Source organism: Neofelis nebulosa, chromosome 2 (assembly GCF_028018385.1).
Source record: "Neofelis nebulosa isolate mNeoNeb1 chromosome 2, mNeoNeb1.pri, whole genome shotgun sequence".
In the NCBI taxonomy this organism is placed as follows: Eukaryota; Metazoa; Chordata; class Mammalia; order Carnivora; family Felidae; genus Neofelis; species Neofelis nebulosa.
In genome coordinates this window covers 207,211,106-207,224,319 of record NC_080783.1, presented here as the reverse complement: position 1 = coordinate 207,224,319, position 13,214 = coordinate 207,211,106, and the positions used below count along the sequence as shown (strand labels likewise).

The 13,214-nt window shown below is 42.8% G+C and overlaps 1 protein-coding gene and 1 long non-coding RNA gene across 11 annotated transcripts in view; one reads left to right on the top strand and one right to left on the bottom strand.

Annotated features, from left to right (window-relative positions):
- Positions 1–17: 17 nt before the first annotated feature.
- Positions 18–3,614, top strand: LOC131505341 (uncharacterized). Its single transcript, XR_009258361.1, has 2 exons — positions 18–349; positions 2,047–3,614. It is a non-coding gene; the product is annotated as an uncharacterized LOC131505341 (long non-coding RNA).
- Positions 3,615–8,738: 5,124 nt separating this feature from the next.
- The window catches only part of HP1BP3 (heterochromatin protein 1 binding protein 3), a 38,805-nt gene continuing 34,329 nt past the window's right edge, over positions 8,739–13,214 (bottom strand). For all 10 annotated transcript variants that reach the window (XM_058718801.1, XM_058718802.1, XM_058718803.1 and 7 more), the window contains 3 exons: positions 12,588–12,699; positions 11,001–11,114; positions 8,739–10,543 (listed from right to left, as the gene is read on the bottom strand). In XM_058718801.1, coding sequence (XP_058574784.1) covers positions 10,249–10,543; positions 11,001–11,114; positions 12,588–12,699 — 521 coding nt within the window. In that variant the 3' untranslated portion in view covers positions 8,739–10,248. The remainder of the gene's footprint in view (positions 10,544–11,000; positions 11,115–12,587; positions 12,700–13,214) is intronic.

The following is a 13,214-nucleotide window of genomic DNA, read 5'->3' as shown; positions in this document are numbered from 1 at the left end:
CAGCGTGAACCTTGGTCACTGTACGTGGGCCGTGACCCTGTCCTTCGGGTGAGCAAATCCAGCCAGAGTGTCAGCTAGAGCTTTGAACTGGAAAGCACTTTCGTTCCCATCAGGCCAGGCACCTTGTAGGTGCCAAAAAATAAATTGCAAACCCAATTCAACCCGGCCTTCGGTGTAAGTGAGACGTGAGTTTCACCGCAGAGAGGAGACGCCAGACATTGCCTATGTGCTTACTCTTCAGAAAAAAGGGCACCGGGGCTCACGTCCAGTGGGAGAGCAAAGGCTGCACCCCAGGAAGGGACAGAGGCGGAGGAGGCAGAGAAACAAGGTCTGGGGCTGAGAGCCTCAGGTGAGTTCCAGGAGGAGGCTGGTTTGAGCCCCACCTCTGTTCTGGGCATTCCCTTGGTCTCCCCAGAACATCCGCGTGCCCTTCCAGAGGCAGCTTTGGGGCGTATTGGTTAGAGGCTTGGCCCCAACTTTGGGCACGTTGTCTTACCAGATGTGGGACCTTGGGCAAACACCTTAATCCCTGTAATCCTGGGTGCCTCATCTGCAAGTGTTACTAACGCCTGACGCATAGTGACGTGAGGATTCCAGTGAGTTTCCTGGGCAAAGTGCTTGGCACGGTACCTGACCCACAGTAAGTGAAATGCTCAATAATTAATACCAGCTGGTGTTAGACAGAAGCTAAAGGGTTAATTCGTACTAGCTTTCTTAAATAAAAAAAAAAAGGCATGTAAATTTTAAATAGAGGACTTACCAATCAATTACCGGATTCGAAGTCCTACTTGGACTCTTCAGAGAAAACAACACAAGCCACAGTTGTCTTTAACTACTGGCTCTCACAAGTTTCTGATGCATACAATTACTTCTGAGGCATACGCTTTTTTAAAACAGTGACAGGAATTTGTTTCAGGGCAAAATGAAAAAAGACCAAGGAATTAAATTCAGATGGTGAAAAAAGTAAATCAGAAAGAGAATTCTGCTTTCTAAACCTTTATCGGGATAAGGGGACAGAGGGTCAAGGTCTCAGTGGCCGGCACTGTGCTAGGTCCCAGAGATACTGAGATTTACAACAAAACACCACAATCGGGAAAGATGATGTGTGAAATATGTATGTGACATTGGCTCCTGGCCACCAAAGATCCCTTTTTGATTGGTCTTCACCCTCAAGAATACAACGTTTCTTTCTTTCTTTTTTAATATATATATTTTTAATGTTTTATTTTTGAGAGAGAGAGTGTGTGTGTGTGAACCGGAGAGGGGCAGAGAGAGAGAGAGAGAGGGAGACACAGAATTCCAAGCAGGCTCCAGGCTCTGAGCTGTCAGCACAGAGCCCGAGGTGGGGCTCAAACTCACCAACCGTGAACCACAAGATCATGACCTGAGCAGAAGTCGGATGCTTAACTCACTGAGCTACCCAAGCGCCCCAGGAATACAATGTTTCAAAACCAAATGCCTTTGTCCATTTGAAGTTCATTCCTTCATCTCTATTTATGTATCAAAGTAATGTAACTGCTCACCTGAGCTATTCCCCCACGTTACCAAGTTCAGTTGATCTAATTCCACTAAAAGCACAGAAACTCTGAGCTTCTGCTATGCACGCCGCCTTACTAAAGGTCCGTGAGATGTAAAAGCTGCGGTTTGCATCAAAGGAAACAAATTTCGCTGGGTGTCGGCCATCTCCTGGGTAGGCTAACCTAGTTCCGTGCAGGACGACAGCATACAACGGTCATCACCGCGTCATCATCCGCCCCAGGTATCTCGTCCTGCACCGATGACAACACAGCTCCCGGGAGCCAACAGGGTAGAACTTCAGCCATTGGGTTAGTGACTCACTTCTGCAGGAAGCCGAAAGGAGCTATTTCTATGAAGCAGAGGAAGAAATGACAAAAAAAAAAAAAAGAGGCAAGCTAGGGTGCTGAGTTTATGATCCCTGAACATGTTAGGGCACACATGGTTATTTCCTGATGAGTCAATGATAATTACTAAACTACAGCTGTGAGCTTGCTATCACAATCTCCCCTTTTTTCTCTAAACTTTCAGAATCTGGTACTGGGGTTGCCGGCTGATGAAGGTGAGCGGGAAGTAACATCACATCATTTCAAGTCTGATCGCCACGCCGGTGGGCTTGCAGCAGCCCTCAGAACACCTCCCCCTCCACATCTGGTTTTCACGGCGCAAGCTCCCATCCGTTTCCTCAGTTAGCACCTTCCCGCATTGACGGTTACTTTCAACCTTGAGCACCATTATTGCATTCCCTAAGGTATGTCCTAACGGCTGTCCCTGCAACCTACCCCCAAGATTGCACCCTCCCAAAGTGACTGGCCTAGAACACAAACAAAAACCAAACACAACGATGTGTTATGGGGCTGAACTGTTTCTCCTCCCTCAACCTCCCTTTATTGAAGCCCTAACCCCTAGTGCCTCAGAATGTGACTGTGACTGAGAGGGTCTGTAAAGAGGTAAATTCAAATGAGGTCATTAGGGTGAGCACTCATCCCGTATCAGCAGGGTCCTTTTAAGAAGAGGAAATTTAGGGGTGTCTGGTGGCTCAGTCAGTTAAACGTCCAACTCTTGATGTCAGCTCAGGTCATGAGCTCATTGTTCATGAGTTTGAGCCTCTGCACTGTCAATGCGGAGCCTGCTTGGGATTCTCTCTCTCCCTCTCTCTCTGCCTCTCCCCCCCACCTCACCTTTTAAATGTATTTTCGAGAGGGGGGAGGGGCAGAGAGAGAGGGGGAGACACAGTCCAAAGCAGGCTCCAGGGTGTGACCTGTCAGCACAGAGCCTGGTGCGGGGCTTGAACCCATGAACTGCGAGATCTTGACCTGAGCTGAAGTTGGATGCTCAACCAACTGAGCCACCCGGGTGCCCCTTCCCCCTCCCTTTTTAAGCGTTCTTTCTGTCTCAAAATAAAGAAACTTTACATAAAAAAAGAAGAAGAGGAAATTTAGACAGACACAGAGCAAGGACAAGGTGAAGACATCAGACAGCCATCCATAAGCCAAGGAGAGAGAGGACAGGAACAGATCTTCCCTCGGCTCTCAGAAAGAACTAGCCCTGTTGACACCTCGATCTTGGACTTCTTTCTAGACTACAGAACTGGGAGACAAACTGCTGTCTAAGCAACCTGGTCTGGTCCGTGCTACTTTGTTAGAGCAGCCCAAGCGCACTTCGTACGGTGATTAAATTCAGAAAGTGGACCACGACCCTCCATGGCCAGACTCCTCTTCCCACGTCTTCTGGTTTGGCGAAGCATGGAGGTTGTAGGATCAGGGACGTGTCACCTGGTTTTCTAGGTGGGAACCAGGTTAAGCGACTTGTCTGAGGTTGCATCGTCGTCTCCAGCCCGTGGGCGCCTGTCAGAGGGTCCCAGTTAGGGCAGCGCTTCTGCTTTTGGAGGATGAGTGGGCGCTGCCCCCCCCCCCCCCCCCCGCCAAGCATCACCCCGAGCAGCCCGCATAGTGCTGCTGCTGCTTTATTTCTAGGAATCTAGTCCTGTCTTACTGTTCTAGGCTTTGCACTCCCTTCTGTTTCAATATTACCATTAACGTAATGATCCCCAGCACCATCAATACAGTGGAATAAAACGGGTGCCCTCAAAACAGGCATTTTCTCTTGTTGCTAACTGTTACCCCATTTGAGAAGCAGGGGGACGAGGAATGGTTCCTAGTACTTTTCCAACTGAAAGGTATAGGTCGGAAGAGGTCCCCTCTCCACGAACACTTGTTAGAGACTTTGTTGCCGGAGACAAAATAGAGGATACTTCATAGAAAATTGGGGGCACCTGGCTGGCTCAGTAGCAGGCGTGTGCCACGCTTGATCGCGGGGTCATGAGTTCAAGCCCCACGCTGGGTGTAGAGATTACTTAAGTAAACTTAGAACAAAAAAACAAACAGCACATGCAGCAGGCACCACTTTCTTTGTAGCCCGTCTTCACCCACAGCCAGCTATGGCCCGAGGGCTGGCCCAGGTGGCAGCTAATGGCTGCGTAGGCCTCTGGCGACCTCAGCTGAGAGCAGACTCATCTCTTGACCACCTGGCTGCTCTTCTCTCCTCCCCGGCATTTGAAACTCAAACTTCTGTCTGTCTCCTCTTTCCTTTTCCTGCTCCTCTTTAACATGGAAGCTCCTGGCTGTTTAAAACCTAGTTGCAAAATCTCCTAACAAACAAATCTGGTAACCATTGCCCGCTAATCTTAAGGCAAGATCCTCTTGTAGGTTGTGGGCACCGGTTTTGCTCCCTGAGCCATCAGTTGTCTAAAAGCGCTAAGGAGGGTGTGGAGGAAAGGTGATTGGTCATCCGTCTACCAAGCCTGGATTTACGTCCAACTCCATCACTTACTACATGTTTAAACTGGAGAAAATTAGCTAAATTTATTTGCTTCTGCAAATCGGGGTTCATTTCACACATCTTTGAGAACATATTTGTGACAATCTGAGAGAGTGTGATTTACAGCACCTAGCAATAGGAAACTACAGTGAAGGGTCGTTTAAACAACCAAACTGGGGGCGCCTGGGTGGCGCAGTCGGTTAAGCGTCCGACTTCAGCCAGGTCACGATCTCACGGTCTGTGAGTTCGAGCCCCGCGTCAGGCTCTGGGCTGATGGCTCGGAGCCTGGAGCCTGTTTCCGATTCTGTATCTCCCTCTCTCTCTGCCCCTCCCCCGTTCATGCTCTGTCTCTCTCTGTCCCAAAAATTAAAAAAAAAAAAAAAAAAAAAAATGTTGAAACAACCAAACTGAACTCTTGTGAAATTAGATAATTCTTGCTCATTTGTTTTAAAAAAAAAAAAAAAAAGGTCTTTCCTAAAATTCTAAAATGCCTTAGTAACTTCAGTGTAGTGAACATGGTTCAGTACTTTGACAATGATCTCACATTACCTTTGGGTGGTTATTCTAAAAATAAACAAGAACTGTGGATTTGAACACCTTGATTTTACAGATGAGCAAACCAAAGCTCAGGGAGATGAAGAGTCTTGGCCAAGGTCCCACAGCTAGCAAGTAATGCAGCCTCCAAGGACCACAGGTACAGATGTTAGGACACTGGCCTGAGTGATGCACTCTAACCAGGAGGCTGTCTTAGGTTGGAATTGATGAAAATTTCCAGCAATTTCCGTATCATCCCCGCAAACTTAAGTTGCAAACAAGCAGCATAAGGGATTTAGGTCTGATGTAAGAAGAATTTCATCAGAGCAAAAGTTCTTCCACAGTAAAATGGATGAGCAACTCTCTGGGTTTTAGGAAAGAGCATCTGTTGGTACTAGGGGCAGAGCAGACAAGGATAGCATGGGAGACCAGATGACTAAGGTTCCTCTCAGAATCGTGAGCGCAGTGAGCGAGGATTACTAATATCCCAGCTCATAATTACTAAGCAGATATCCTGTCCAGAAGGTTCAGTTGTGAGGCCATGTCCCCCTCTGACATGGCTCTAGGCAGACTTCATGTAGTACAAGTTTACAGGTTATCAAGAGCAGGAGGGCTGTTCACTCAGCAGTGTCCAAGTTCTGATGGAAGCTGTCGCTCCTGGAGGAAAAGCTCTCACAAGTACCAGTATCCTGTGAACTGAAAGAACTTGCCTGTAGTAAGGAAACCGTGAGGAAACAGAAAGCACCCCAAGGTTAGGATCTGAGAATGACCGAGAACTTGTACAGTAACCAAAACAACTCGGGACAGCCTAGATGACATTCCCATCTGTTGGATTACAGCAGATCCAAGATCGAATTCTAATAGTTCTTGCCAAACTTGTTAAAACAAAAGCCACCGTGACTCCTAGATGCAAACTTAATAGTTTCATCTCATTTCCAAATCCTCTCCACTCTTAAGTCCTGGGTTTAGTTCTGGTTGTGACCTGGGGCAAGTTTCTGAACCACACTGTGTCTTCGTTTTCCCTCTGTAAAGTGGGCCTAATAAGCAATGGGCCTAATAAGCAATGATCATCTCATAGGGTTGCTAGGATTCAATGATACAACGTATGTACAGAGCCTTGGAGAAAGAACTCAATTAGTGTTGGCTATTATCGTCACTATTATTTATATTAACAAGTCAAATTTGCAACTGCACTTTATTGAACACTCAAGGCACCATAGAGAAAGAGAAAGGCACCAAAGAGAAAGGTCTCTTTGTTAAAGATTTCATAGCGAATAGTGTTTATTTATTTGTTTTTTAACGTTTATTTATTATTGAGAGACAGAGAGAGACAGGGCATGAGCAGGGGAGGGGCCGAGAGATGGAGAGACACAGAATTCGAAGCAGGCTCCAGGCTCTGAGCCGTCAGCACAGAGCCTGACGCGGGGCTCGAATTCACAAACTGCGAGATCATGGCCTGAGCCGAAGTCGGACGCTCAACCGACTGAACCACCCAGGCGCCCCGCAAATAGTGTTAATTACACATTTATATACAATGTGAAGAGAAAGAGAATTTCAATTTTTGAGGAAAATGACTTGGGAAGGTACCTTCGGAAGCCTCCTTTCACATACTGGTTGTTGACAAAAAATTAGGAACGGTTCAGACTAAGCTAATACATTTAAATAATCAAAGGTAGAAAATTTCTGCAACAGAAAAACCAGTGAAGAATCTATGGAAAATGATAGAACTTAATAGAGAAAAAAAAAGTTAAGAGATTAGTTTCTTAAAAAAGGCAAACTCCATGCAGCTGAGGGATACCGTTTAGCGATCCCTCCTGGCTTCTGAGCACACTTCCGTCAAGCAGTTCCTAAGCCAAGAGCTTCAACATGTTCGGGTTCTGTAGCTGTAGCTCAGCTCTGCAGAACTGAGTGACCACCTGTTCTCCCGTGAAAATGCAAAACAAACTGCATGCTGGGAAGTAACGTCAATCAGCACCTCTGGGGGAAGAGCTTAGTAATGATCTTTTTCCAATTAAGAAGAGAATTTCCCATCATGAACAAAATTAGAATTTTTGCTTAACTCAAAGAGAAATAAAGTAATTAATACAGTTTTGCAGGTTCCAAAGATGAGAAATCTCAACTATAATCCTAAACTTTTAAAGTTTTTTAGTTGGCTAAATACAGCAATTCATGAATATGGCTGGCTTAACCTCTTTCTCCTAATCTATCACATGATGGCAAGAGTATCACAGCCAGAGCAAGACTAGATTCTTTAAAGTAGGTACAAAAAATAGGTTAGCAAACCTAAACTGGGGCTGACAAACTTTTGTAAGAAGAATGATGGAAAAAATGTTAAAGGTGTCGGCATATTACCTAGCTCTTGTTTTCATGTAATTTTCTGGTTAATTATACCCAATAGACATGATTAAAACATACATCTGTTTTCTAAGATTTATATTGGACCAGACTTCCTTTTCATTAAGACCATGTGGATGGTTATAATCTGTATTGAATGCTTTTACCATAATACTAAGAAAAGGTCTTCACATTTTTTGCAATGGTAGCTCTTCTTTCACAGGTAGGTTAAGAAGCTGACAATCTCTCTCCCAGTACTTTCTGAGATTCATTTATCAAAGGTAGTTTGTAGGTGGCTTAAGAGTATGTGAAACACCGTAACTGAGCTCAGTGAGTCACTAGCAGACGGGACTGAAGCCACTGACCCTGCTGGAAATGGCTGGGATTACATCTGGAGTCTGCAGTTTTTCCTTCTGTAACATGGAAGTAAAATTTATGTATCCCACTCCTTTAAATGCCTGGACGGGAGAAAAAACCAAACATTCCTTTATCTCAACATAAGTAAGGTGCCTGTACATCTCTGAAGACAGGGTTTTCACTGAAGAGTAGAGTGGCCCTCTTGTCGTCTCCCTTTACAAGATGCTGAAGCAAGGACAGTTTTGTCCTTATCTGAACTTCATCGTAACTTGACAAAGTTATGACATTCTGTTGGCTACAGAATGTCAGAGTGGGAAAGGACCTTCAATGATCTAATAAACTTCTTACCCTGTGCTGGAGCACCTACTGGACAACGTAACCACTAGGTGGCTGTTCAGAGTATCTTTTTACAAGTGGGATCATAAAATGAAGAAACCAACCAAAATCCTCCAACTTTGATCCCAGAAGAGTATTCTTAGCACAGGTACCCGACACTCATACTACTAAGAAATTGAGAATTATTACCTGCCAAATAGCAAAAGAGAAATTAGAATTACTTTCTAAGATCAGGTCTGTACGGTTTATCAACCCTTTTGCAGTGCTGTATTTTTTTTTTTTCTAGTCTAGAGACTATCTATCTGAACATCAAACATAAAAAACTGGAATCTATGATCTTGAAAACAAGGACCTCAATAAAATGCAAAATGACTTTAAACTTCTTATTCATTAAGTAATTGGGTTCAATAGATCTAGAAACATCATTTACCATCCATATGAAGAATTCAAAAGCAAATTAACTGAAGTTTGTATTTAAAAAGGAAAATGGAAGGGGAACCTGGCTGGCTCAGTCGGTTAAGTGTCTGACTTCGGCTCAAGTCATGATCTTAAGGTTCGTGGGTTCAACTCCCACATTGGGCTCTGTGCTGACAGCTTGGAGCCTGGAGCCTGCTTCAGATTCTGTGTCTCCCTCTCTCTCTGCCCCTCCCTGGCTCCAACTCTCTCTCTCTCTCTCAAAAATAAACATTAAAAAACACGAAAAAAATGAAAGAAAGAAAGAAAGAAATACAAAGGAAAACGGATGGCAGCTATTCCAAGGAGGAAAGACTCCAGTGAATGCAACACTTAGCTACTTTTAAGGGTCTACTAGATAGAATCTTTTAAATATAAGCTACAGTTCAGCAGCTTTAAAATTTCATGTTTATTCATATTTTTCAAAATATATGTACATAAAAAAAGGAAGATTTACAACAGGAAAGATTGCCTTACATGCAACACAAATTCCAATGAGCTCATGATGGGATCACACATGATTATGGATCTACTTCAAGCCAATCTTCTCAAGTCCATTTCCCAGCCACACTCTAGGCTGCAGATGAGATCCCAGGAGACAATGCAAGTGGAATGAAGGAAACAAACGTCTTTTGCCTCTGGCAGTACTCAAGGGGCCAGAAGATGTACACCAAAAAGTTTAAGACAATTAAAATGTCAAGTGCCACAGGGAGGATAAATGATAACCGGAAATCAGTATTTCTCAAGTAGAAAGCTAGTACTATTTAACACAACTTCACAATACTAAACCAAATACAAATGAGAAAGGGTTAGGTAGTTGGGCTTCATTTACTTTTTTTTTTTCTTTTTTGTAAGTATCTCAAAAAAAGAAGCCACTTGCTTGATATCAAAAGTGCTGTGGAAAGAAAGGAGGGGAAAAAAACCCACAGATGAATCTGGAATTTAGTTTATTTTAGCAAATTGTATGTTTTTCCACTTAACATTTCTATATTAGCAATGATGTAACTCTCCAACATTTCCTTATAAAAAAGGCAAACAGGAAACAACTCATGCTCCAAATATTAAAAAATATATTTAAACATCTGATCAGGATTTTATATGGTTTGGTTTTTGGTAACACAGGTGACACCAGAAATCATCAACTCAACATATTCCTGTATTTCCCTTCAGTCAGAAACCAAATGGTGGAGGGAATTTGTGCTTGTGGTTGAGGGAGCGCAACGCTCTGGGCCAGTGAAAAACACCTGGAAATCGGCCGACGTGAAAAGTGGCCCAAAGGAGTCCTAGGTCTGCAGAATCTAATGAAGTCATAATGTTTTTTGGCTTATTCCCAAAGCTAAGATGTCTCTGTGTTTATATAGTTGGAGAGAAAGGGTTAGTGGAGTGGTTTTATAAATAAGATTAATTATTATAGCTATAACTGAAGTCTCCAGGCAGAAGGCTTTTCCATTCAGTCAGTGCTATATACTGCCTCTTTTTTTTACTTCCAGCACCTGACCAGTATCCTATTCTTGATGTTTTCTACAAATATAAAAATCTTTGCAAGTGTTTAGATAAAGCTGGAAGAAACAAAGAAAAAAAAAAAAAGCCAAAGCTGACAATAGAAAAAGAAAGAGGATTGGGGTAGAGGGAGAAAAAATGACAAGTGTAGATTATACAGTTCAGGAAAATCCGGAGTTATCGCAGAAATTAAAATGACTGAGGGAAGGGGTAGGCACCAAGAACAGCACCTAAAGCGAACAAATGCCTAAATTGGTTTATTTATATTCCCTCCCCACAATGTTCATAGGGAAGGGAAAAAATGTAATTTTAAAAGCATCAAAACTAAAACAAATGCACACTGACCTTAGAAAATAAGATTCTGAATTTTATCATGATACCCTTTTTTTCCTATAAAATTTACTTTTTTGCTTTGAAAGACTTCTTCATGTTGGCTTTGCCCTTGCTGGGCAATTTCACTTCCTTTCTCACACTGGCTGCAGGCTTTTTTGAAGAGCCACCACTAGGTTTCTTGATGACTGAGGATGAGGGTCTGGCTTTCTTGGCAGGAGTTTTGGCCTTAGGAGGGGCTTTCTTAGACAGGGGCCTAGCTTTCCCCCGCTGGGCAGCTGGGACTTTGGGCGCAGGCTTGGACCCTCTCTGCTTCACCGATGCGGCCTTCACCGAAGACTTGGCTGGGGTTTTCTTCTGCAACCTGTGAGAACAAAGAGCAAAGGCGATCACTTAGTACTCAAGAGACTCACTCTGCCAGGACGACCGGATACTTTGCCAAAAAAGACACAGGGTAGACAGAAGTCACCGATGTAAAGGATAGGAACGTGGTGATTGGACTACAGCCCTTACTAAAACTGTGTGAAAATTCAACCACTTCATGGGAGTCTGTACATAATTTGTGATGTTCTTCCTAGGAAAATATGGGATTGTTTTTCTTTGAATAACCAACCAACTACGGATATACACACAGATTTGACCAAACAGTAAATTACACATGTTCACAGTGCTTCCTAAGTTCAAGGCCCCTGAATTTCCAGTAAGACAAATTCAAATGTTACACCAAGAGCCTTCTGAGAAGGATCCTGAGTTGTTACAATGCTATTAATTACTATTACTGCCACTATTAGCTCAAAGGTAGGACATCCACACATCCACACCTTCTTTTAGGTGGTGGCTCTTCGTCATCAGAGTCTTCTTCTGAAGAGTCCTCCTCATCTTCATCCTCGTCTCTTGAATCATCTAGCTCTTTCTTTGGAAATAGAACTCCTGGGCTATGAGAAGAAAAAAAGAAAAGAAAAATAAGGTAAAATTACATAAAAGAGAAGTCCCACATAGGAAAGGGAAAAATGTGAACCTAGATGCTCTTTCTTCGACATTCCACATCTTCCTGCCCTCCCCAAATGCCATGTTGCAAGTGTCGGGTTACAGTTTAACCTGTTTTCAACACACACGCAGTTATAACAAATCTATTAAGAGTCCAGAACCATACCTCATTCCCTTCCTCCTACCATTAGAAAAAATGGACTCTTTAATTTATTTTAATTTTTTTATGTTTTTTTAAAAAAAATTATTAATATTTATTCATTTTTGAGAGACAGAGAGAGAGTGCGAGCAGGGAGGGGCAGAGTACAGAGACGGAGGCACAGAATCCGAAGCAGGCTCCAGGCTCCAAGCTGTCAGCACAGAGCCTGAGGTGGGACTCGAACTCACAAACTGTGAGATCATGACCTGAGCCGAAGTCAGACACTTAACCGACTGAGCCACCCAGGCGCCCCTAAAATGGATTCTTAATCATTTACTTAGTAAGCAATTTAAGCTCCTGATATGTGTCCAGCACTGTATTAGCCACTGAATATACAGCAGTGACTGGTCTGTCTACAAGACAGCAAACAGTTTGCACAGCAGTATACATTTTTTTGGCCTCATGATACTGGCAGAAGACCTCAAAATATCATAAAGGCTGAATCTCTTCAAAGTTTTAGAGAAAGTCAGCAAGGATTTTCTAATTTTCTTTGCCCTTATTGGATACAAATATTGATTCCATTGTGTGATAAGTCCTTGAATTATAACATTTTATGTACATGACTTTAAGAATTAGATTTAATATTTGAAAAATTCAAATAATATGCAATCGGCCAAGTAACAGAGGCTTGTACACAAGGTACAATATAAGAAATACACTATACTCTTGCTAAAATAGGGCTTTAGTGGTACATGTCATGGCACTTTACTAGAAATCAGAGTATAAGAAGGCCATTGCACAGGTGCACAGAACAATGCTTGGCCCCAAGGAGGTGCTCAATACATTTTTTGGTTTGGTGCATAAATAAAGTATAGATCAAAAAGATTTTCAAGGAAATGGCCCTATCTCTATAGTATGGAGAAGGCAGACTAGGGTTATTGGAAGCAGCCAATGCTCTCCCCTCCTTGAGTGATGATGAAAACATACATAATCCTCTAATAATCTTGTCATTATCATTTATTTAATAAAGAAAGAATGAACACAAAAATAAGTGGCCGATGATCTCAAAGAATTCCATGCTTGATTTTAAGGAATGGGTGGCTAATAAGATCTAGCAGGGTAGCCAACATTCTCCAGTTCTAACATGAAAAGTGTTTGCTCTAAAACAATACTGCCTTAAGTAGTCTTTATTTTCAAGTAAAACAGTAATAAATTAATCAGTTAAGCCCAAGATTTTAAATTTACAATCACCAACACTTCACATTATGGCCTGGCTGCTTACCTGGGGTAATAGGGAAAACAGAGCTGGAAGGTGCCACTGAATCCTTTGCCAGAGATCTGTTCCATCCATCCATTTTTTTCGCATTTCTGAAGAGTCTTCTTCAACAAATGCACTGAATAAAAAATCCAGAAATGAAGAAAGTTATCTATTCAATTTTTTTTTTTTTTTAATTCTTAACATTTATTTATTTTCGAGAGGCAGAGACAGACAGAGCATGAGTGGGGGAGGGCCAGAGAGAGAGGGAGACACAGAATCCGAAGCAGGTTCCAGGCTCTGAGCCGTCAGCGCAGAGCCCCGAAGCGGGGCTCGAACCCACAAACCGTGAGATCATGACCTAAGCCGAAGTCAGATGCCTAACCGAGCCACCCAGGTGCCCCTAGTTATTCTATTTTATAAGTCCCTCAACCACAAACATTTATATACAAATTTACTGTCCTGTCAAACAGTAGGTGACATGTGCTAACTGAAATTTTTGTGGTCAGAATTGTTAACTAATTCACTTAACAATTAAGTGCCCATAAATTTGAAAAGAGTTAAATTGTCATGGCAAGAGACTGACCATTAAGTCCATTAAGACCATTAAGACAAGTTCCTCGTTTCAGAGAGAGCACAACAGGAGCCCAGAGT